The sequence below is a fragment of the Phoca vitulina genome, unplaced genomic scaffold, assembly GCF_004348235.1.
Source record: "Phoca vitulina isolate PV1807 unplaced genomic scaffold, GSC_HSeal_1.0 scaffold8, whole genome shotgun sequence".
Taxonomy (NCBI): domain Eukaryota; kingdom Metazoa; phylum Chordata; class Mammalia; order Carnivora; family Phocidae; genus Phoca; species Phoca vitulina.
The window spans coordinates 6,602,394-6,626,370 of NW_022589711.1; the positions used below are offsets into that span (position 1 = coordinate 6,602,394).

Here is a 23,977-nt window from a genome sequence, read left to right on the forward strand (position 1 = left end):
ATTTTAATGAGAAGTTATGTGTATACATATGTGTGTGTGTGTATTTGTATTATGTTCAACTCTTGCTTCAATATTAGAATTCAATGTAACTAATAATGACTTTAATGAGAAATAACATCTATAAGTATCTTCAATGTGTTTGGCATCGTGTAAGGATTTTATGAAGGCTAGCTCATTTAATCTTCAAAGTTAGGAAAATCATAGACTCCAACAGGATCATGAAATCAGCAGTCACTGATGGTTGAATATTTGAGAGGACCACTTATAATTCTTCTTTGCATCTAAAACAGTGTCTGATACATAGTACATGCTCAATAAATATTTGTTGAATAAACTGTGAATGTATGAATGAACGAATTATACAATTCCAAAAGATATATTAGAATGAAAGCATGACTAACATTTAATCAAAGTAGAGCACTATATGCATGACTCTAGACAAGTTAATTTACCATTTGGGATCTCAGTTTACTCATCTGCGAATCAGAGGTCAGATCTCTACAGTCTTAAAAGTCCACCATGGGATTTACACCATCATTTACTGCCAATCAGTTTTCTCTGGTGCAGAAACACGTTTCACATTTCCACTAGTTAGGCAACAACAATCCCTGACATATTCACTTCATTTTTCCTTTTTGACTTTGTGATTTGAAAGTAAGATTTAAGGGGCGCCTGGGTGGCTCAGTCATTAAGCGGTCTGCCTTCGGCTCAGGTCATGATCCCTGGGTCCTGGGATCGAGCCCCGCATTGGGCTCCCTGCCCAGCGGGAAGCCTGCTTCTCCCTCTCCCACTCCCCCTGCTTGTGCTCTCTCTCTCTCACTGTGTCTCTCTCTGTCAAATAAATAAATAAAATCTTTAAAAAAAAATTTTTTGTAAAAAAAAAAATAAGATTTAAAAACCAATAAAGCAAGAAACAGACACATATTAGACTCAACCCCAAAGGACAGCCAACCATAACCACTGCATGAGAATAGAAATATGGCATTAGGTATCCAAAATTTCTCTTAAGTGGCTTCTTCTCTTTCTTCATTTTGAATTTTTTTTTAATTTGACCTAATACGACCTTGTTGCATAGTTATGTGAAAATGTTACTCCTACAGCCTACTCTCATCTACTTGAATAATAACACATGTTGGACGTATTCTTTAGTTTCTGCTGGCCCATTTGTAATAATTTGCCTACATTTCATTTTTTATTTTCCTAACAATTGCCAGAGGTAAAAATTAAATTAAGCCACAAACTCCCTAGTGAATGAAAGGTAAGACTAATGATTAGTGCTTGATTTAGGGGATAATGAAATGAAGGCTAACAGGAGCAAGTTTTGTCTGGTATTTATGGCAAGTGTCAAATTAATGGACTAGACAGAATCATTTCATTGACTCTCTGAAATGGTGTCTTCTTTTTGGAGTTCAGAGTAACACACACACACACACACACACACACACACACACACAGATGTAGCTCTAAAAATAAAGCTGTATCTAGTCTTTCCTTGACTTGCCCCTCTAGGAATACAGGGTCTGAACTCTGAATACATAGCAGTCTGCTTATGTAAGCAGAAGTCAGAAAGGAAAGCAGCTGCTTTGAGTCTGGTACAAGCAGTACTAAAAATTGCTTAACCAATTCAATAGTAATCTACAACTAGGCAACACCCAGGGAACAGATGTACTATTAATTAAGTAGATGTTGCCCTGTTTGAGTAATCCCCTTCCCCCATATAATCACACTTCAGACACACATTTAATGTGCTTGACTCTCTCTGCCATCTTGCAGGAAGCAGGTTACTGAAGGAAAACTACATTACATCTTATATCTTATTAGGGATTAAAAGAAGTTTTAACCCAAAATCTTTTTCTTTTTTCTTTTTTTTTTAAAGTTTTATTTATTTAAGTGATCTCCACACCCAACACAGAGCTCGAACTTAGAACCCCGAGATCAATACTCTTCCTACTAAGCTAGCTAGGCACCCCTCAAAATCTTTTTCAGTGTATCCATTACAAAAAAAACTCTTCAACAAAAAAATTCCCAAACCAAAGTGATTCATAAGTAAAAATTGGATAACCCGGATTCCAGTAAAACAGAACAAAGTAGATAGTCCCTAGAGAATGTTGTGCCAATATATGCCCTAAAAATAACCAATCTCTATCCCTGGTCTTAGGAAATTCCTTCAGTCTTAATCCAGATGTCTCCTTACCTCAGCCCAGAGCTAACTGTACCTCTTACCACGATCAGCAGCCACAAGTATTTGACCAGTTTTGCGTGGGCTCAATACCTGCTTGTATTAGCTTATTAGTCAAAGGCTTTACCCAAGTGAAGCAGGAGACCGTTCTTGAATAATACACCCCCTGTCCCAGACTCAAACACTTAGAGCTCCGTTGCACACAAGTTGTGTGAGTGCTCTGGAATTAATCTCTTTGGTAGCATTTTTCATGCAGCACAAAATAAACTTTCCCGTGTAAAACAAAAACCAAAATAATGAATTACTGATAGAATAAGTTAATTCAAAAGTATTGTGACTTTCATGATTAAAAATACAAAAGATATCTAATGTTTCCCATCTTTCATATTGCAAGTCGACCTTTTGGATTGGTTAACTCTAGACTACACACCTCTTTCTCTGTAGTCAAAACAGGTGGAAACTATTTTGAGGACTATGAGATTTGCAGTCTGAAGAAATTTATCTAAATCCATACAATTCATTAGACTCAAAACAGTGGATTCTAATTATTGAGACATATTTGGCCCAGGTTTTATGGATTATGTGAACATGGAACTTGCTCCTTCCCAGCTAAATTCCAAATATATGTGACAGGAAAGTGTTACTAGAAAGATGGATGGCCATCCTCTTTCCTGATGACCCTCATAGTGCTGGTGTGATTGCTGATGGTGGTGAACGAACACAGTTGGCTTCCAGGCTGAGGTGTGGAGCCATCCAGACCAACACAGGGAATTTCATAAAAAGACCATGGATAGAGATGGATTATTTTTTAGGACACATGATGACAAAGCATAGAGAATTGAAGGAGTGGTCAGTCTGACCATTAGCTCCTCAAAGGTCTGTTGATATCCCACCTCACCTCAGGGTTTGGTTCGTGATTCCCAAGTATCTACCCCTAATCCTACCTGTTTCCTACTAGACATTGTCCTTCAGGTGATCCCCAGGCATTTTAACGTGGCAAAACCTGTTCCTCAAGTTCAGGGATGGAGTGTTTCAGCATCTGGAATTTTCAGTGACACTCTACTCAGCAGCTTGAAATAGGTAATTTAAATTGTCCTTGAGAGTTAAATCTTGACAGAAACACAATAAGGGTTAGAGAAAGAGTCCTTTCAGTTACTCTCCAGGGGACAAGTTATCCTGGATTTGGCAGTGCTCAGACGGATACTATCAGCCATTGGAATAATAAAACCAATTTTCCTTTTTCTGATTTTCATTCACTACTCTTCCCCACTTTTGCATTTCTGTTTTCCCCCTATGTGGAATACTGGTTCCAATATTCTTTACTATACAAATTCCTACCACACCAATCAAACCTCTCTACAACATGGTCTGTTGCCTATGATATAGTAGATGTTAAAAAAGCACTTTGAACATCAAAAACATAAATGGTTTTGAATGAAGGAGATGAATGATAACAAGAAAATCTGAAGGGTTCTTAAAGGTGCCTAGGAGCAGTTTTAGCTCTTTCAAGGATGGTGAAAGATGTGGTGACATAGTCTTCCCCGAAAAGTGTAAGGGATTTTACACAACATTCAGTTGCTCTGAAGAGAAAGGCCAGATGAATCACAGGTGTATTTCAACATACTCAGGATATTGTGATAGATTAAATTTTCTCAAAGGAAAGTACTATGTGATATAATTAACATACTCTAGTGCGTATCTCTCTTGGTGGGTTGATGGGGAATGGAAACTTGAGGTTATGAGGATTTAATTGCATGTTTTTATTTAAAAGACTTGCCTTATTGACTGACCAGGGCTTAGAATAAGGTATAAGCCCTGGTTAATAAAGGAAGCACTCTACATCTCTCAAAGTTACAAAGACAAAAAGAGAAAGAAAGAAACAAATAAACAAACTTGAACTGAGATTCTATGACATAGTACTGAAATACAGGGAGGAAACACCAGTCATTTTACTGGGAAAAGGCAAAACGAACTACTTTTGGATTATCCTCGAAGACAAACCATACTTGAATTCTTCTGATTTCTTGGAGTAGTATTATTTTATTTTGTATTTTGTATTTTATTTTTCAGGAGGTTTCTAATTTTGAGAATGCACAACCAAAAAGAAAGTAAGTCAAGTTTACTTTGAAAACTTTATGTTCTGTTAGTTCTATAATGTTGAATGGAATATTTTAGTGGTTCTCCTGTCAAAGCGCTTTTTTAAAAATTGTCATGTACAAATCTAGATATGTTTTACTCTGCTACCATTTATCTGTTTATGCTGATGCATAGGAAACCTGTGTTGTGACATTTCTGTCCACAGGGAGGTGAAAATTAAATTTCCAAAGAAGAAACGTGTTCAAACTAGGCTCATTAAAGTGGGAGCCTACTCGAAAACATGCTTCTATCGGTGACCTATTAATCTTCTGAAGGGTTCTTCTAATCCAAATAAAAATGTGTTTGTAAAGAGATTTGGGTTATTTAGGTCAGGCTTGGCTTTACATTCAGCACATCAAGCTGCCGGAAGATGTGGCACACACATGTTGCATAAGGTAATGGGATTTTAACTAATAAGCAGGAAATACATAGGGGCCAGAAGTTGGTTTATGGGGAAATTTCCAGATTGGTTGCTGATGATACGGAATAGCTTCCTTGCACTCTGGAGTGGTCTGAGACCTAACTGTTAGTATGTGAAATTCTCTCTGGGTGGAATCTTTCTGGACAGCTTTGCTCTCCTGCCCCCGAGGCATTCTGTGCTTTCATATACTTTCCTTCCTTTCCTGCTCAAAGCTTTCTCCCAGTAAGGATATAAAACACACCCATAGGAAGTAGGTGATTGGATGATTAACAGCTTAGAGCACTGGCAGACAAGGGTTGTTGTCTTTTAGCCAGAGTTAACTATTTAAACTACAACAGTGGCATTTTAAGCCTGAACAGGCGTAAAGAAGGGGTTTTTTGGCAGGGCTCATCTCAGTGGGAAAAACTGAGCTGCCTATTAGCTGTTCATTCCATCCACAGATAAGGAATTCTAAATAAAATACTTAAATGAAATGACAGCTACTGGCTTATGATTGATGCTTCTGTAGATCAGAGGACACCAAAACATGGAGAGGCAAAGGGGAATGGATGAGAGGGAAAGTACCTGATGCTGACTGAATTAGGATTTTTCAAAATCAGTGAATGTGCTCCTCTAATTATGACCAATTAAAATAAAATTGAAGACTCTCGAGTTCCTTAATTCTCTTGTCTACCACTCCCCTGAAGGGAATAACATCTCAATGCTGTTCTGCACCTACCTCACCTTATAATACTATAAATAGCTGTTTGGGAACACTTACTCTTTGCCAAGAGGTGTCCTAAGCGTTTGCATTGACAAATTAAAAAAACAAAATAAAATGGTAAAGACAATATATATACAGATTTTTTTCTTACAACCCTGAACTTAAGGAAGGGTGAACTTGGCATTAATTTAATGACTACCAAGAATATAAATAGTGGGAAACAATCAAGCTACCACAAAGTTAATTATATGTACAGGACACGCGTGTGTTCACCCAGTGCATAAAGTAATTAACACGATCGAGTCAGTGTAGTCTTATCCTCTGTTTCTGTTTTGTACATTTTATTATGGAAATTTTCAATTATACACAAAGGAGGAGATAATGATGAACTCACATCACCAAGCTTGAACTAGTGTCAACCTATAGTCAATCTTATTTCATTTCTACCTATTTGACTTCCCAGCCCTCCAACCCTCACTATTTTTTTAGAGCAGATCCCAGACACATAATTCATTTTTTGATATATATTGCTATAAAGTAAGTACTGTATTAAAAAAAAAACATAACCACAGTGCCACACTGCACTAGAACAAAATAAGAAAAATTGTATAATATGGCCAAATATATAGTCACTGTTAAAATTTTTCTGAGAGCCTCGGGGCGCCTGGGTGGCTCAGTCGTTAAGCGTCTGCCTTCGGCTCAGGTCATGATCCCAGGGTCCTGGGATCGAGCCCCGCATCGGGCTCCCTGCTCGGCGGGAAGCCTGCTTCTCCCTCTCCCACTCCCCCTGCTTGTGTTCCCTCTCTCGCTGTGTCTCTCTCTGTCAAATAAATAAATAAAATCTTTAAAAAAAAAAAAAAAAATTTTTTTCTGAGAGCCTCAAGTGCTTTTTTTAATAGTTAATTTGAATCATGATCCAAACAGGATCATTGCAATGCATTCAGTTCATGTCTCTTAATTCATAGGCCCTTCTCCATTGATTTGTTGAAGAAACTGGATTGTTTGTTCTGAGGAATTTTCCATATTTTTGAATTTTGCTGATTGCATCATTGTGGTATTTTTTTAAAAAAACATGTTCTTCTATCCCCTGTGTTTCCTGTAAATTTGTTAGTTAGATCTCAGGGCTTGATAATGTTCAAGTTTGATATATGTGTATATATTTTAAAAGTAGGTCATCAGTGACTGTAGGCTTCCTGTTGCATTACTTTGGAAGCTCATATATCTGGTTGTCTCTAGTTTTATGACTGTGAACTTGCTTAGTGGGTTCAGATGGTATCAGACTGATCCATCCAGCACAAAGTTGCCCTTCAGCCTTTCAATGAAAAGTTTTAACAGCAATTGTTGATTACTGCCCAGATCTATCATTTCATTGGGGATTGTACATGATTATATTCAATCATTCTTTCTGTATTTATTGAATGGAATTGTTTCAAAAAGAGCTTGTCCACATCAACTATATTGATTATCTTGAGATACAGTCATGTAAAAATGGCCCACTTTTTTTGTGTGTGGGTTTTATGAATGTTGCATGGAAATTTCTCCAAATTGCATGGAAATTTCCAGGCCAAGATTATACTTATATTAACTGTTCTTTGCCATCTAGGGTCAGGAAAATTCAGGGCTATATATAGACCTTAGTTAGAGGTAGAATATATTTCTGCTCTCAAACATATTGCAAGCATGTCTAGGTAATCTAATTTGTGTTTGATTAAAAATACTATTTACTAGATGTAGACTTAAATGTCTGTTTCTTTTATTCTTCTAGGTCAATCCAGAGATCTATGTCTGAAAACAAAGGATTTGGTTAGTAATTTAGATTACTCATGCAGATAATCTGTTCTGTTTCTCTAAAACTTCTTTTCTTCTGCCACTTCCATACAGCAACAATAATTGATTAATGAAAGTCAAATTGAGTTGTCTTTGAATTCTATAGAAGAAATTTTTTAAAAAGGAAGGTGGTTCCATTCTAACTGTAAATGGCTAAGACAAAGAAATCATTGATTTACTCAGAATAATTTCCTTTTACATTAAAAATATAATTCTCTTTGATGGTTTATTGGCTGATTATCTTCCGGCTTCCCAATGTTAGCTTGGCTGGCCATGGTCAAGGTGACCTCTTCCATATCTTTTCAGGTATATGAATCTAGGAGTGAATAAAAAGAAATAAAAAATGTGTTACAAAAGACTCTTCCACAGCATTTCAAAAACCAGAACTTTTCTTTAGTTTCTGTGATTACAGTTTCTGTAGTTATACTAAAGGCCATTGGCTTGATTTGTATTTTAATTCTGAAGTAAACATCTCATTCTATTAATCACTTTTAGAAAGCTAACGGATAACGTCTCTCCTTCTCTTACAGAATATAGTGTCACTAATTATAAAATAGTCGCAGTGGCAAAACATCTGGATTAGGGGCGCCTGGGTGGTTCAGTTGGTTGAGGATCTGCCTTCAGCTCGAGTCATGATCCCAGTGTCCTGGGATCGAGTCCTGCGTCGGGCTTCCTGCTCGGTGGGGAGCCTGCTTCTCCCTCTCCTCCCCACTCATGCTCTCTGTTGCTATCTCTGACTCTCTCTCTCAAATAAATAAATAAAATCTCTTAAAAAAATCTGGGTTATTCAGGCAATACTTTATTTTTTAAAAGATTTTATTTATTTATTTGAGAGAGAGCACAAGTTGAGGGGGAGGGGCACAGGGAGAGGGAAAAGCAGACTCCCCGCTGAGCAGGGAGCCCGATGTGGGGCTTGATCCCAGGATCCCGAGATCATGACCTGAGCTGATGGCAGATGCTTGCTTAACTGACTGAGCCACCCAGGCGCCCAGGCAATAATTTATTTTTAATGAGGTTTGTTAAACTTGTAAGTGCCCTTTCTGCCCAGTAGAGTCTAGGAGTTGGATGCTCAAACTCCTTCCCCTGTCTTTTCAAAAACCAGTCTCCTGGGTAGATCTGAAAAGCTCATTCAGACCAAGGTGATGATCATCAATGGATGCATCTTCCAAGGGTGTCTGCATTTTAATCAGGTCTGATATTCTTCAGGTGGCAGCATCCACAGAGTTGTGTCCTGTCTCACTAATCAAGGCCCTGTGGGCAACTAGTTGTTAAATAGTTTGAATATCAGCCCTGATTTAAATAATGTATAGTCTTAAATATAAGGAAGTAAGGCAAAATTTTATTTTCCATCTAGATTTATTCTCATAACCTGCTATGCAATTTGTAAACACAAGGCTATAGAGATTTCCATCCTAACATAATTCTTGATGCTCGACTGCCTTCCTGTAGTCAAATATGAGAGTAAATAGTGTCTTTAAAAACAGCACAGGCGTGCTGACTTTGTTTCCATGTGATGCTTTGGGTGCGTTATCTCACATTTGCTTGATCAGTATGATGCCATGACATGTGGAATGATCATCTTTGGTGAGGAGATGAGAAGCGATTCTAATTCTTCATGTTAGCACAGTTCAGTTCTTCACTGCACGTCCAGGCCCTGCTCTAGGTGGTGGGAGGACAAGACCAAGTATGTCATCGTTCTTCCACTCAAGACTTGAGAGTTTCTTAAAACCATCACAGCTAGTGTTCTCTCCACACACTTGATCATTTTGTTACAAATGATGAGGAATGTGGAGGGTGGGGACACTTGAACTAAGCATAAAAACATAAATGTTAATTCAGGAAAAAATCCTTCCAAGAATAATGTAATCACAAACCATCAACAGGTATTTCAATAGTAGCATCCTACCACATACGCTTGGGTGCTTATGTAGTTTATGGAAATAAATGGGGGCCCACAGGACACTTGGGATTGTCCGTCAGGCAGTAGAACTCTCCAGGATGGACCACAGAGCTCTCCTGTCACTTAACCAAGTTACAACTGTGTGCTGATCTTGTTTTGATTTCAGATTTCTTACAGTTACTGGACAGATGTTACTGTGAATTCTGCTAACCAATCTTCTGCTTTATTTTAGAAAGAAAAACAATGAATGACACAATCTGGCCGGAACCCTGCAAGCCTGAGAATGATTCCCACATCAGAAGACTCTGTCAGCTAAAAGGTAATTGCTAAATTCAGTTCAGCTGACTTCACATTTTCTGAAAGTAGTTTAAAGGGTAGGTAAGAAAAATTTACCTCTTTCCCTATTAAAATAAGCAGGGCATTGTGGTCTACTTTAAAAAGGAAAGACAACTAGAATAGGAAGTATATGTTATTAATAGTGTGTCCAGGTGTGCCTAGATACATATAGACATATAGAAAGGAAGTCAAATCTAATTAGGCTGACTGTGGAAGCAAAGAATCAATTGCCAATAATATTTGAAAGTCTTTGATGTCTATAAGAATTTTTTTAAATGTATTAAAAATCAGCACATAGAAAAATTCTCTAAATAACATCAATATATTAATAGTTGTTAAAGCATTTGTTTTCCCTAAAAATATAGAAGAGTAACCTTGATTATTAATACAAAATTGTATCATTTCATAATTTAAAAATTCCCAAGAAGAGAAAATTAGCAGCCAAGTGTAGAAAAATTTATTAATGATAAATGACTTCAAAATTAAAATTATTTAACTTTGGGAAGGTAATGAATAAAACAAAAAGTCTTCAGAGTTCACAAAGATGAACAACAGCATAAAAAGTTGATCTGCTTGGTATTCTCCCTCTAATGTTACTAGAACAAGAAATAATTGATTATGTTAGTTATTGATTATTTAAGAGTTTCTAGTTTTTAATTAAAGACATTTTTTAGTATCTTGGGACAAAGGGAATTATCATGCATATTTATCATGAGTTTAGTGATTTGATTATATATTCTGTCCAGATTTTACCTTTTATTTAAGAGTGCCCTTAGATTTACTAAGTAATTATTTATGAAAATAATTTATTTTGAAATATTTCGATTTTATTCAAGATGATGTAACATTTGCGGGAATAATTTTTAACTGAATTTTTTAATGGTGAAACATTTTGGGATTTAGATATTTTCTTTTAATCACAACATGGGCAATGTCTTAATAAGATCATGTTTTGATTGGACTGTATCTTTACCTTATGGATGCCAGCTATGTTCATTCACACTTTCTATAGATTAGTCAAACATTCATCTACATCATCCATCCTCTGTCCCTTTAATAAACACATGTGATTTTTAGATTATTGTATATTGATCGATGGATCAAGAAGTTATCATTTTTAGTTATATAGATTATTTTTAGTTATAAATTTTGTCATAAGTTTCTTCAAAAATTCAATCTGCTAAAACTGCCTTTCTCTGATTTTTTTTTTTTTTTAATTTAGGAGTCATAGGCAGGTAATTCTATCATAGCCAAAAAAATCTTGGCTTATGGTGGGGTGTTTCTGATTAGTGATGTGCTCTTTATCAGAGAAGAAAAAAGCAAACCTTTACAGAAACCTTCTCAGCTTTGGTTACTTCTGAATCTTGAGCTACCGTATATTCGTGTGTGTGTGCATGTGTGTGTGTGTGTGAGTGTGTGTGTGAGTGTGTGTGTGTGTGTGTGTGTGTGTCTAAAGTTTCAGCTGACATTTCAACCGTAGCAGCAGAGTCACAGGACGTTTCCTAGGGATTCATGCTGTGCGAGGAAGAGCTGATGGCCCGACACCACGGCCATGCCACTGTAAACTGAAGGGAGAAATTCAGTGGGGGAGGGAGGGCCACAGGTTGTGGACTTGAATTTTATGGGTGAAGGAGCTTCATTTGGAAAGCTCAGAGTATTTCTAGGCAATTAGTGCCCTACCCATCAACCCATAATATTTCTTTCTCATTTTTAAACACTACTTTTCAACTGTTAATTGCATAATTACTTAAGAGAGGTTTACTGTGTCTGAGGATAGGCAGTGTGTCAAGTTTAGGGAGAGGAAAACCGGAAGGGGCCTCATCGCCATGGCCAGAGCCCATTATTTTATTGAACATGTGTGATGAAATTTTAAAGACAGCCTCAATAAAAATAGAAGAAAATATACAGGGAATTAAATGGTAGGAGTGGCACTAACTCCTAAGGAATCTGTTACAAACTCCAAGAAAAAACAACAAAAAAAAGCCATTTCTCTCAATTTCAAAATGGTATTTGTGCATGACACATATCAACAGCGTTTCAGGCCTAAAGAGTATTGGGGCCCAATGAAAGGAACATCCACGGGTTATGTTTAGCAAGGATTTTTCCTGGTGTTTGAATCATAAAGATATTCACGTAGCTCAATAATATGACTGTGTTATGTCAGTTAAGACAAAATTTATCAGAATACATTGAGTGCCAGACGCATAATATTTTTAGTTTATCTAGCCGATTTCCTTCTTCTAAGAAGAGCTTTATCGAAACCTTCATCTGTGCTGCTAAAAGAGACTACATCTGTAAAGTAGATGCAGGATAAATTAGTGCTCAGGATCTTATGACTAAAGCCCTGGCATAGCTGAGGTATCGAGGAAAATGAATCTGTAATTCACATTCATTGTAGTTTCAGCATCATAAACAGGCAGAATATTCATAATATTCATTAGAGTAAATAAAAATCAATTTTAAAATTTTAAAATTGATTTTGGCCTTAGTTTTATGAAGAAACTAAATTAAGCCTGAAAAGAACAAACTTTAAAATCTGTGAATTGGAGTTTACCTAAGATCAAGTTTTGATTTAAGTAAAGGTAGTATCACGAACAAGGTTTTTATATTTTATGTCAGAAAGTACAAAGAATAAAAGCAAAGGAAAATTTTTTTTTAAAATAGTAAAAAGGAAACAAAACATATTTAGAGATTTTTCAAACAGTGTGACCATGACAGACTATTCCATAAAACAGAAAATAGGCAAAAAAAAATAATAATAATAATAATTGGCCTGTTAGAACAAGAAACATGGTTAGTACTGAAGGGAATATTAATTTCACCCACACTGCTTTCAAATTATTTTAAAAATAAATACTCCTTACATATGATTTTGATGAGATTCATTATCAAAAATCCTATTATAGGAGGGATGTTATTAGGGCCTTCCAGTTTCACATTTGAATTGCCATTGGTTTGAAACCTTCTTTCCTGAATTCTAGTTAATATTATTACTTGGCCAGCCTCTTCAGAGTAAGCATATAAATATTCTGGCTTGATTTTTCCAGACCTTATTAATTCTCTTTCTTTTTTGGCTTGATACCCTCACTTTCAGGATGGCAAATATATAAAGTCACAAATGTATTTACTATTCTGTTTAATTTTCAGGGACCACCATCTAATTTAAAAATTGTTTCCCAAGACCATGTAATTTAACTCTGGTTAGACTGGCTCACATGAGGAGTGACAGAGAGAAGCCCTATTGCACACATGAACACCTGCTTATCATGTCGGACTAAACTCCCTGAGCAAAGGCTCCTGTGAGCGGGCCTCTTGCTTCCAAGGAGGGCTTTCTGAATCGAGTGATGAGAACACTCAGCATCCTAGTGTTTTGGACAAATGAGTCTCCCTTCAGTTCTTTAGGGGAGTTCTTCCTAGGATTATAGTTACCTGAGTATGGTCAGGAGTATCTTCATTAGAATCACCTAAAACCTGATTAGAAATATTGCTTTTTTACCTGATCTCATTTCTATCCCCACATCTGCATTTGAGGGGCAGTTGGAGTCTGAATGTTTATGTTGAATGGTGCATTCCTACGTACACTGTTGTTTGTGACTCACGTAGTTTATAGTTTATGCATGTTCTGATAATCTTGTTGCTGCAAACAAACCACCCCAGATTTTAACGGCATCAAACATTTTATTAGGCTTGTGGATTTTGTGGAATTCATTCAAGGCAGTGCTTCATGGTATCTGAGGCTTCTTCTGGAAGGACTTGAATGACTGGAGAGGACTTAAATATTTGGTGGCTTGAATCATCTAGAGAGACCATTCCACTTATATATTTGGCACCTGTTCTGGGATAACTTGCAGGCTGGGCTTGGTGGAGACTTCCAATATGTAGCCTCTCCAAGTGACTTAAGCCGCCCCCCGCCCCCCCAACCCAGCAAGGACTGGGTTGCAAGAGGGAAGGAGATATGAGAGGGAGCTTCACACATCCTGGGAGGAAGTGTCTGGAAAGTGAGCATCTCAAATGAACAAGGCAGAAGCTGCAAGGCTTCTTCTGACCTAGTTTTGGGGGGTCACAAAGCATCATTTCCACTGCATTGTCCTGTGACAAGTGAGTTACTAAGATCAGCTCAGTTCAATAAGAGGAGAATTGAACTCTAATTCTTGATGGAGGTGTGCCAAGTTCACATTGCAGAACATGTGGTGTGAGAGAGATTTCTGTGGCCATCTATGGATAGTACAACTGCATATTGCCTAATTCAACTATTGCAACTTTGTTGCTACTTAGGACCAGATTGCTTCTGTTTTTATAAATATTCTCTTATAAGGCAATATTTGGGAGATTGCAAATAAATAAAAATGTATAAGACCACAAAACAAACAGCTAATCCTTATAAAATACCATTTTTCTAATGCTTCTTCCTTAGTCCAAGACCCTTGAAGGTCCTCCTTTTTCTATAGCAGAGGCCACATACTGGTAACTCTGTAACTGAATTTATTCTGAAAAAAGCTTCTTTAAACCATACTATATTTTAAAAATCAGGAAATTTTATATCAATATCCATATATTTATTCTCTCTTGAAAAACATGAGGGAAACCGACAATCCTGGGTTCAAACTCTGAAGTGATTTTGGTTGGGAAAGCAGAGAGCAATGGCCGCCCTTTAGCAATGGTGACCCTTCAGCTCACCACAGATCTTTCATTATCTCCCTGACAAAATTCACCTCATTTAGTTAAGTTACTTATTTGACTCCTGCAGATATATTTATATTTGCAACATCGGTCTAGCAGGTTATGTCCAAATTCCTCCACCTGGCACTCAAGGTTCTTTAAAATTTCACTTTATCTACTCTTCCAGCCCTACCTCCTCCTATGCTATATTCAGAATTGCCTGTCACTTGACCAATTTCAGTCTCTATACTTAAGTGCGTTCCACTTATTCCACACCAGAGGCTAGTGGTCGTCACATTGCTGCTATATTTGTAATTTTTCCTTTTCTTCTGCCTTTCCAAACTACACCCACTCTTCAAGCTACCATTGGGGTCCTACCTCTTCCAGGAGTAGCCTGACTCATAGTGATCTCTCCCCAGAGCAGCATCTGAATGACTCATTTTACTACTTTGCATCACTATTTAAGTGATGTAAGTGTGTTGTGCGTTAAGTGATGTAAGTGTGTTGCTTCCAGATTCGAGAATACAGGTGACCACTCTATTGTTCTTTTCCTCTATCCAGAAGGATAACTATAGAGGGAGTTTCTCCAAAAATTCATGTTAAAGGAATCTACAGGGAAGAGATGAAAAGGAATGAAGGAAGAGAGGACAGAAATTTTTTTTTCTAAATACAAAGACTTAAAAAAAAAAAAAAAAAGAAAAGAAAAACGTTGCCCAAACTGCTTCTTGCATCCTGATGCTATAATGGAAGATCTGGTTTCAAAGAGTCAGATCACAAAACCAGCTTATAATAACATTTAAGTATTTTCTGGAATCTTGCGTAGTTATTCTGATTTTAAATATTGTTAACTATATACATAACTCTGAGACTGAGCTGTGAATTTAAACTATCTTTTCACTATTGCTAAGATGGGGCTTTGGAGGAGAACCTGCCCCCGTTTTTTACTGTGCATGGAGGGTAGTCCTTGCCTACTCCCTCGGCCCCCCCCCCCCCCCCCCCCCCCCCGTGGAATCTGAGAATGAGGAATAGTGGGAAACAGAAGCAGTGATTGCAAGTAAAGCATGAAGGTGAAGGGAGTGATTTCTGCGGTCGCAGTATCCTCTTCGGGTACTAAGGGGCTTGGATTAAGGGAACCCTAAAGTTCTGTCCTCTTTTAGCACAGGTGCATTTCAGATTTAAATAAAGGGAGGCCCCTTTTCCAGTGCCTGAAAGGGAAATGCTACTACTTTTTGAAAGGTTTCATGTAGCTGCAAGCAAATGGATGCCACATTGCAAGCCCTTTACTAAAGCGTGCATGGAACAATTTCAACAAAATAATCCATGTTGAGAAGACATCTATAAGCTAATGAAACTCAAAATGCCAGGGGTGGAAAGCCTAGTTTAACAGAATCAGGTGAGGTGATAACTTCGTGGAATCATAGCATTTTGGAGTTAGACGTGGCTTTAGTAGGTAGTATGCTACTCTTTTATTACTGAGAGGGAAACTGAGTCCCAGAGAGGTTCTGTGGCTTGCTCAGATACTCAGGTGGCCAGTGGCATTCTTCATTTTTACTTTGTTAAATTTGTATTTTATTTTGATCTGTTTCTTGTGAAAATAACATATCTTTAAGAAAAAGATTTATGATCTGGGCAATATAGTACCTTTATAGATTAATGAAAAGTATAATGAGTATTAAATTGCACTTAAACTTCTTAAATCCTGTAATTTCTGATAATCTACATATAACATTTATCTCTTTTCATAGATCTAAATGAAGATGATTTTTTTTTGAGTAATAACATACATACTTTTCAAGGAAAAAAACCACCAGGCATTTCCTGTCAGGTAATGTGAATAATCAACACTTGGTGTGTGTTTTGTGAAAATCATCTTGTTATTGAGCTCTGTAATATTCTAGACGCAGTGTAAAATACTTAGCCTTGTAGCTATTTTGTATTTAGGTATTACAGGTTGTTTTTGTAATTGATATGCTTGTATCTCTGTGAATTGGAATATAAATGAAAAAATCAAATGATGACTTGAGTTAATAAACCATTTTGATTATGCAAAACATTATGCCTTACAGCCTTTTGATAAGTAACTCTGAGCCTGTTAAATTAATGTACTGGGATTTTCTCTGACAAGACCTATGTTAAGTGCTTAGAACTATCTGGCAACCTTCAGTGAGGGGCACATCCCTCATGTTTTTACGTTTGATATAAAAACATATACTGTTATTCCTGACATATCCCTTATAAATTGCATTAATTAGCCCAGGAGTTCAGGCAATTAAGAATGTCTGAACCTTGGGCCTCCCTCATAATAATAACATAACATTAATTAACAGCCAAATAGTTGCTATTCACCTTGTAATGAAAAACAGTATATGAGCCAATCGGGCCAACTCAAGCATCATACTGATTTTTGATATTTTTCTGACAGCCCATCATGTTCTCTTTCATCATTCTGATAGCTTTATTAGGAAATTTAGAACTGGCCTTCCTCGGTGCAGTAGACTGATCAATTGGAAGACAGGACACAGCATCTGAATTGTGAGGGGCTGATTTGGTGAGGAAAGGAAGCTCACATTCCTAAATCCAGCCTGATTTCTGAGGCTGTCGGAGGCCTTCCGATGGATTGGACAGTGGACTGTAACTTGTGATCAGCCACGGTTTCTCCTGGCGGTTTGGATGCTGCCAGAGTAATAGTAGTGAGCTCCCGAGGGGGCTGCACCACATTGCCTGAGTGCCTTCAACCGGCGAAATCTCCTGCAGTGCATGGTGGAGAGTTCTGGAAACAGACAGAGCTCTGAATCCTAGTTTGGCCCTTAGTAACTCTGTGATTTGGGGCAATTTACTAATCTCTCTCTGCTTCAGTTTTCATGATCTGTAAAGTCGGTCTATAAAGAACCTTTCTCTCCAGACTGTCAGGAGGATTGAAAGAGGTACTCTATTTTAAAGCACTTAGCTGCATGGCTGGCATTTAGGAGATGCTTAAAAAGGTTTAATTGTGGTCGTCCCTGAGGCTCCTCTTTTCTCTCCTCCTTCCCTTTCCTCCTCCTTTTACTCTTTGCAAGGGCTTTACGACACTTTCACAAGCACGGCTGGCAGATTATTTCTGAAATCTGCAGTCTCATTCTCCTAAATTTAGATGAAGCCTTAGATATAGTATCTAAGTAAACAGTGTCTGATGGCCAGGAAATAAATGAAGGCCGATATACAGTGAGAGCTCCCCAGACATGTGTGGTGCCAAGAGAAGTCCTTCTTTAGGTTTTTAGTAAAAAAATAGAACCATCTCTGAGAATGAAGAAAATGATGTAAAAACTTTGTAGGAGGGTTAAAGGTAAATCTTTGCTACCCCAATCCTTCTGGCATTTTCATTGGCTAAGAAATGATCCTTCTAGAATAGTAACCACTCACTGGTACTGTGTAGTTTATCACTAAAGATCAGTTGAGGGAATTCATAAGCAGTGACAGAAAGCAGGAGATATCTAATCTAGAAATCTTCATTTGGGAGTAGAGGTTGGTCTCATCTATCTTTAATATCTCTCTCTCTTTTTTTTTTTAAGATTTTATTTATTTATTTGACAGAGAGAGACACAGCAAGAGAGGGAACACAAGCAGGGGGAGTGGGAGAGGGAGAAACAGGCCTCCCACGGAGCAGGGAGCCCAGTGCGGAGCTCAATCCCAGGACCCTGGGACCATGACCTGAGCCGAAGGCAGACGCTTAACAATTGAGCCACTTCAGCCACCCAGGCGCCCCTAATATCTCTCTTCTTATTCATGGTGGGCATGCAGTTGAATTTAACTAATTAAGAAACACTCTTTCTGGGGCGCCTGGGTGGCTCAGTGAGTTAAGCATCTGCCTTCAGCTCAGGTCATGATCTCAGGGTCCTGGGATCGAGCCCCTCATCAGGCTCTCCTTTCAACGGCAAGTCTGCTTCTCTCTCTCCCTCTGTGCTCTCTCTTGCTTTTGCTCTCTCTTAAATAAATAAACAAAATCTTTAAAAATATATTTAAAAAACACTTTTCCTATATGACAGAATACTTTAGTGAAGTATTATTAAGTGTTATGCAAACTGTTAACCTGTTAACTCCTTGTGACTGAGAAAAAGTAAAAACAGTTTACTCTTTGAAAGGTGGGGCAGAGAGGGCACCGTGCTCTGGTGTGAGGGGGCAGACTGGCTTATCAGTGGGAGCTGTAAGAGTGGACTTTGGCATAGACTGGCCTCTCATCAAGTGAGCAAATGACTTCTCAGAGCAGTGTTTCTCCACTGTGGCCTGGGGACTGTCTGTATCAGAATAAGGGGACTTGGGGGCACCCGACTCTTGACTTGGGCTCAGGTCATGACCTCAGGGTCCTGAGATCGAGCCCTGCATGGGGCTCCTTGCTGGGGGTGGAGTCTGCTGAGGATTCTCTCTCTCCCTCTGCCCCCCACCTTGCTCATGCGTGCTCTCAATCTCTCGAAAAAAAAAAAAAAAAAAGAATGCGGGTACTTGTTAAAAGTGCAGACTTCTGAGCCTCACCCCTGTCCAACTGAATCACCATGTCTGGGGCTAGGAATAGGTATTTTTATGAGTGAAATGATGATGCTAAGTACATGAACCATGAGACTCTATGGCATCCAGACAGCTGATTGATGGGCACTCGACTACAGACATGATGCCCCATGAAATTTCACTTTACAAGCCCAAACTTGGCTCATGTCTGGTCTGGGAAGACAATAGCCTCATGGAAAAACCGAAGCTGGTTTTTGTTTCCTATTGTGAGAATGATACATATTCATTGTAGAACTTTTTAAAATCATGTAAAAGTAGAAAGGATTAAAATAATGAATAGTATCTTAACAGGGCACACATTTTCATATGGCTGGCCATTTTACTGAATATCATTAACATGGGATAAAGTTCATGGGACGTAAAATATATTCATAGTAATTATCACAGCACTATGCCTGCAAAAATATACTTTGGACAATAAAAACATTCATAATACAAAATTTAAACATTAACTGAATTCCCAATCAGGAACCCCTCAACTAGACATGTTTCCTTCACGTTCTCAAAATAAGAGGACAGATTTCAGGCATAGAAGAAAGTACAAGGAACCAAGGGGCAGGAGGTGGGGGCGGGAAGCGTTTATGGAATTCTCTCTCCAATACCGATTTAGTTCCATGACTATTTCTGACTGCTTGGCCTGGGATAAACTTGCTGGAGAACCCACCTTGCAGGACAAGTGCCGATGGGGAGAGTTTGAAGCAAAGCTATCTGCCCGGTACTGTGATCATTATACTGACCATAAAGAACATCTTGGGGGTAACTTGACTCCCAGCATTTATTTTTGTATCCTTGTTCTTATTTGTTCTTTTCTGGCAGCATTCAGTTGATGGCTCAGACCTTTTGTAGCATATTGAAAAGGGTATAAAATATGCAGTAATACAGACTTTGGACTAATATATTTTCAAAAATGTTTCATGCCTCATTTCTCACGTAAATTCCTAGGTTGCTTTCAGCCTTCAGAGCGTCATTCATATTCATGATAGAAAAGAGGGATAACATTTATTACTTTCAGTGCTGGTGATATTAAGCCCTGTCAAGCACCCCCACGCAGGACTGCACCAAAACATTTTCTCCCTAAGCTGCTTCAGTGGAAAAAGTGTTGCTGCGTGAATTAATTTTTAAAAATATGTGTGTGTATGTAAGTGTGGGTTAGGTTCTCTTCTAAGGGTTAGATCACTTCGCACCCATTTCATCCAATTTCTCCTTTGATGTCCTTTTCTTTGGAGACTGCAAAGCTTATGTATTTGAATTCTCAGCCTCCCCTTTAGTTAGGGTGGTCATGAGATCCAGTTCTGACCAGGGAATTGTAGTGAGAAATGCCTGGGGAGGGTTTTCTATTCGGGGGTGTGGGGGCGGGAGGAGGGGGAAGCAAATCCTCCTGAGGAGAAAGTTTTGTCCTTTGCTCTTTTCTTGCTGGAAGCTGGGACATGGTATCTGCTGAGTTTGCAGCTGTCCTTTCACCAAAGGGCAAAAGGCACATGTTAAGAATAGTGGACCAGGGGAGTGCCTGGGGGGGCCAGTCAGTTAAGTGTCTGCTTTCAGCTCAGGTCATGATCCTGGAGTCCTGGGATCGAGCCCCACATCGGGCTCCCTGCTCAGTGGGGAGCCTGCTTCTCCCTCTGCCTGCCGCTTCCCCTGCTTGTGCTCTCTCTCTCACTCTGTCAAATAAATAAATAAAATATTAAAAAAAAAAAAAAAAGAATGGTGGAGCAGGCAAAGGCACAGAGCTGATTCCTCGGGGACACTTGGGTTACTGCATCAGCGCTGGACTGCCTGTATTCGGACTCCTTGTTGTGAGGAATCATAAGCCCCACACTTGTTTAAGCCACTATGGTTGGGTTTTCTGTTCCTCAAAGCTGAACGTATTCCTCATGGATACACTTTATTTGTATAACTGCCACTTCTGCTAGTGCCGAGCCCTAATTGCTGTAAGATATTCAACCAAACCTTGCACACAGTTAGAGCGTGTCTCAACTCAGCCCTGACTGTGCAATCTAGACCAGCCTCCTCCAGGGTAATCAGCATCTAGAGCTGAGAGTTAGTCATTTAGTCCTTGAGAGAAAATTGGATTAATAACAACAACAAAAAAAACCCCAAAAAAACACCTCTTGGCTACATACAGCCCATTGGCAACATAGAGACTTAAAACCATATCCAATACAGGGGTGCCTGGGTGGCTCAGTCATTAAGCGTCTGCCTTCGGCTCAGGTCATGATCCCAGGGTCCTGGGATGGAGCCCCACATCAGGCTTCCTGCTCAGCGGGAAGCCTGCTTCTCCCTCTCCCCCTCCCCCTGCTTGTGTTCCCTCTCTTGCTGTGTCTCTGTCAAATAAATTAAAAAATCTTAAAAAAAAAACTGTATCCAATACAGCACACCATTGTTGGAAAAAAATGTGTAGATTGGATCAAAGTGGGACTGCTTTTTGGTGAGCTTAACTGAGGTGGCTTGACACGAGGTGACTGGGAAAATAAGGTTATGCTGTGAACTGGGAGAGGCGGGTCCCTCATTAGGTTTCATCAGACAAATTTGGGGTGGTTCTAGTCAAAGTGTGAACAAACTGTAAGGCAGGAAAAAAAACAGGCCAAAACGACAGGTTGTTTAACTTTTGTGTATGATGTAATATAAAAATGAACAAATTATGTTGTGCATCATTCTTATTTTCAAGTACTTTCTTATCCATTATATAACTTTGCTACCGTATTAGTTATCGGTCTTCAAACTCCCTCTCCCTACTCTAGGCAGGGGTTTCTGCTTCTTGCTGGAGGCCGTTTGGAGGAATCAGTACCTCATCTTGTTGGCCTTTCCATGTGGCTGCTGGAGTATATCAGAGTGTGGCATTTGGCTTCCCCCAGAACGAGTGATCCAAGGCACAGAGTAAGAAGGAAACCATGATGCCTTTTAAGACTTAGTCTCAGAAGTCATATGCCATCACTTCTACCTTATTCTATTTGTTATGGACGAGTTATTAAATCCAGCTCATACTAAGGAGAGGGGCATTATAACCCACCTTTTGAAGAGAGCAGTATAAAACAATTTATGAACATATTTTGAAACTACCAAAGCTACCTAATAATATTACGACATTGTAGATGGAGGAGTTTTCCTATATCCCAAGAGCAATATTTTAACTCATTTGCAGATAGAAAGAATGTAGAGCTCTATTTGTTAGCTAGAAGAAAAATATAACCTCTTTTTTTAATAGAAGATTTTACAGAGTGGTTTTAGTTGGTGTTAAAGGAACATTGCGTGTTAGTATGACCCACATCTTGGTCTCTGGGGAAATGAAATTAAAATCAGAATAGATTTTCCTGTTTTAGTATCCAAAGTCATGTTCGGTCTATCTATCATCTATCTATCTATCTATCTGTCTATCTATCTATTTATCTATCTATCTATCTATCTATCCATCCATCTCTCCATCCCCTTTTAAAACAAGGAAAGAGGTTAAGCTGTCCCCATTTCAACTTTGTTTATACACAGAAAAAGAAATGCCTGGTTTTAACAAATGAATTTTATGAATGAACTCTATTCCTTAGCCAAGTTCTTACTTATATATATATATGGGTATTATCCCATCTTGATCATTCTAAAAGGTTGAAAGGAATTATCTGGGTATTCCTTAGCATTATTCTCATTTTTAAAATAATTATAAAATTCAAAAAATGGCTTGAAAAAACATTCTGGTAACTTACACTGTGCCAAGCACCAAGTACTAGTTGACATCTTTAAAATGTAACACAAACCTGAAAATGTGGGCCTAATCCTTTACAAATCCACATGCTACACCCAATGGCAAAATAAAATCCAGTCACTCAGTACTAGCTTCAGTCACTTCAGCTATTCTGTTGATTTCTACTTCTTGTCTTTTGGTCCTTGGCTAGAATTTGTGGGACTTTTGCCTAGCTTTGGACTTTATAGTCCAAACTTGCTTCACCCTTAGATGGGTGATAACTTTAGACTTTGAACTTGTTTAAATTCTCTGTGTCTCAGTTTCCTTATGTGTAAAATGTGTAAAATGGTGATGAGAAAAATTTCTTATGATTGTTATAAATATTAAATGAAACAGCATATGCATATTACCCCCAGAAGATGTTCAGTGATCATTGTGTCCTCTCCCTAAACTCCTTGCAATCCCATTGTAGGCCTCACTCTCAGAATAAAATTTGAAATTTCCTTCTATTCCGCTGTAAACTCCATCCAAGGCCCTTTGCTTAATACCAGGTACATGGATTTTTCAAGTAGATGTCAACAGTAAAGAGCTTACATTGACAAGTACTACACATAATAAAAAATATCTTGTGCTATTATTCCAGATATTACCTAACTCCAAATGTATATTTGGTTTGAGTTTAAACTCTGATCAGAGTTTCAAAAACGATGCCTATTATGTACCTAATAGTGAAGGGCAGAAAGGGAGTAAGGTGTAGACTGCTTCATAAACCATTTTCTTGATCCTAACCCTTTCTACCAAACTTCTTCTGAGTTTTGGATCATGTGTTGGGACTGAAGTTAGTGAACGATGGGGAGCAAATCCACTATATATATAATATGTATACATACTATATATACATACCTGCACACAGATATTCACCTTTATATGTATTTGATGAAATGGTACTCAATGTACCTTGTTAACTTGATGATTATTAAAATTGAGAAAATGGATCCTTTCTCCATTATTTTGGCACCTGTGTGGTTTTACTTTTGTTTCTTTAAGGAATGTTAACATCAATCTTGTCCTTTTCTTTTTCTAATGCTAAAGAGAGTAACTTTACTTTTCATACTGGAGTCCATCTCACTATCAAAGACTACTGCCCATGGAATGGTAGGAAACTTCTCTCCAAATAATACTATTTAACTGGTTTTTCTGTTTCCCAATAATGTCCCGATAATTATAGTACAGTAAGCATAATTTTCTATAGTTTGCCACATAGAAGTGTTTTTAGAGAACATAAAAGACTCGTCCTTATCGAGAAGCTTACTGACTTAAGCCTAAAGCAGTACCTCTAAAGAATGAGTTTTTATGTAAAAATGTTCCCCCAAATTTAGCAATTTCTCCTGAGATTAAGGAAAATTTTATAGTGTTAAAAAGTTTATCTCTGTGTGCCAACTTTCTCTTACAATATTAAAATCCTCAGATCACCTTAACCACCTTCCTTTCCTTGTTGGGCCATTGCTAAACAGAAATTCAGGGAAAATACATGTTTTAGAAGGTATGGAAAATTTGCAGGACCCTCATGGACATCAGCACATCTTGAAGTGTTACAGACCTGAATC

The 23,977-nt window shown here is 38.1% G+C and overlaps 1 protein-coding gene across 1 annotated transcript in view; it reads left to right on the forward strand.

The window, feature by feature from the left end:
* Positions 1-16,661, forward strand: part of LOC116633627 (putative uncharacterized protein ENSP00000383407) — a 35,661-nt gene extending 19,000 nt beyond the window's left edge. Inside the window, exons 3-7 of the mRNA XM_032406222.1 lie at positions 4,250-4,287; positions 7,205-7,242; positions 9,399-9,485; positions 15,907-15,986; positions 16,584-16,661. Of these exons, the coding sequence (XP_032262113.1) occupies positions 4,250-4,287; positions 7,205-7,242; positions 9,399-9,485; positions 15,907-15,986; positions 16,584-16,661 (321 nt within the window). The remainder of the gene's footprint in view (positions 1-4,249; positions 4,288-7,204; positions 7,243-9,398; positions 9,486-15,906; positions 15,987-16,583) is intronic.
* Positions 16,662-23,977: the final 7,316 nt, after the last annotated feature.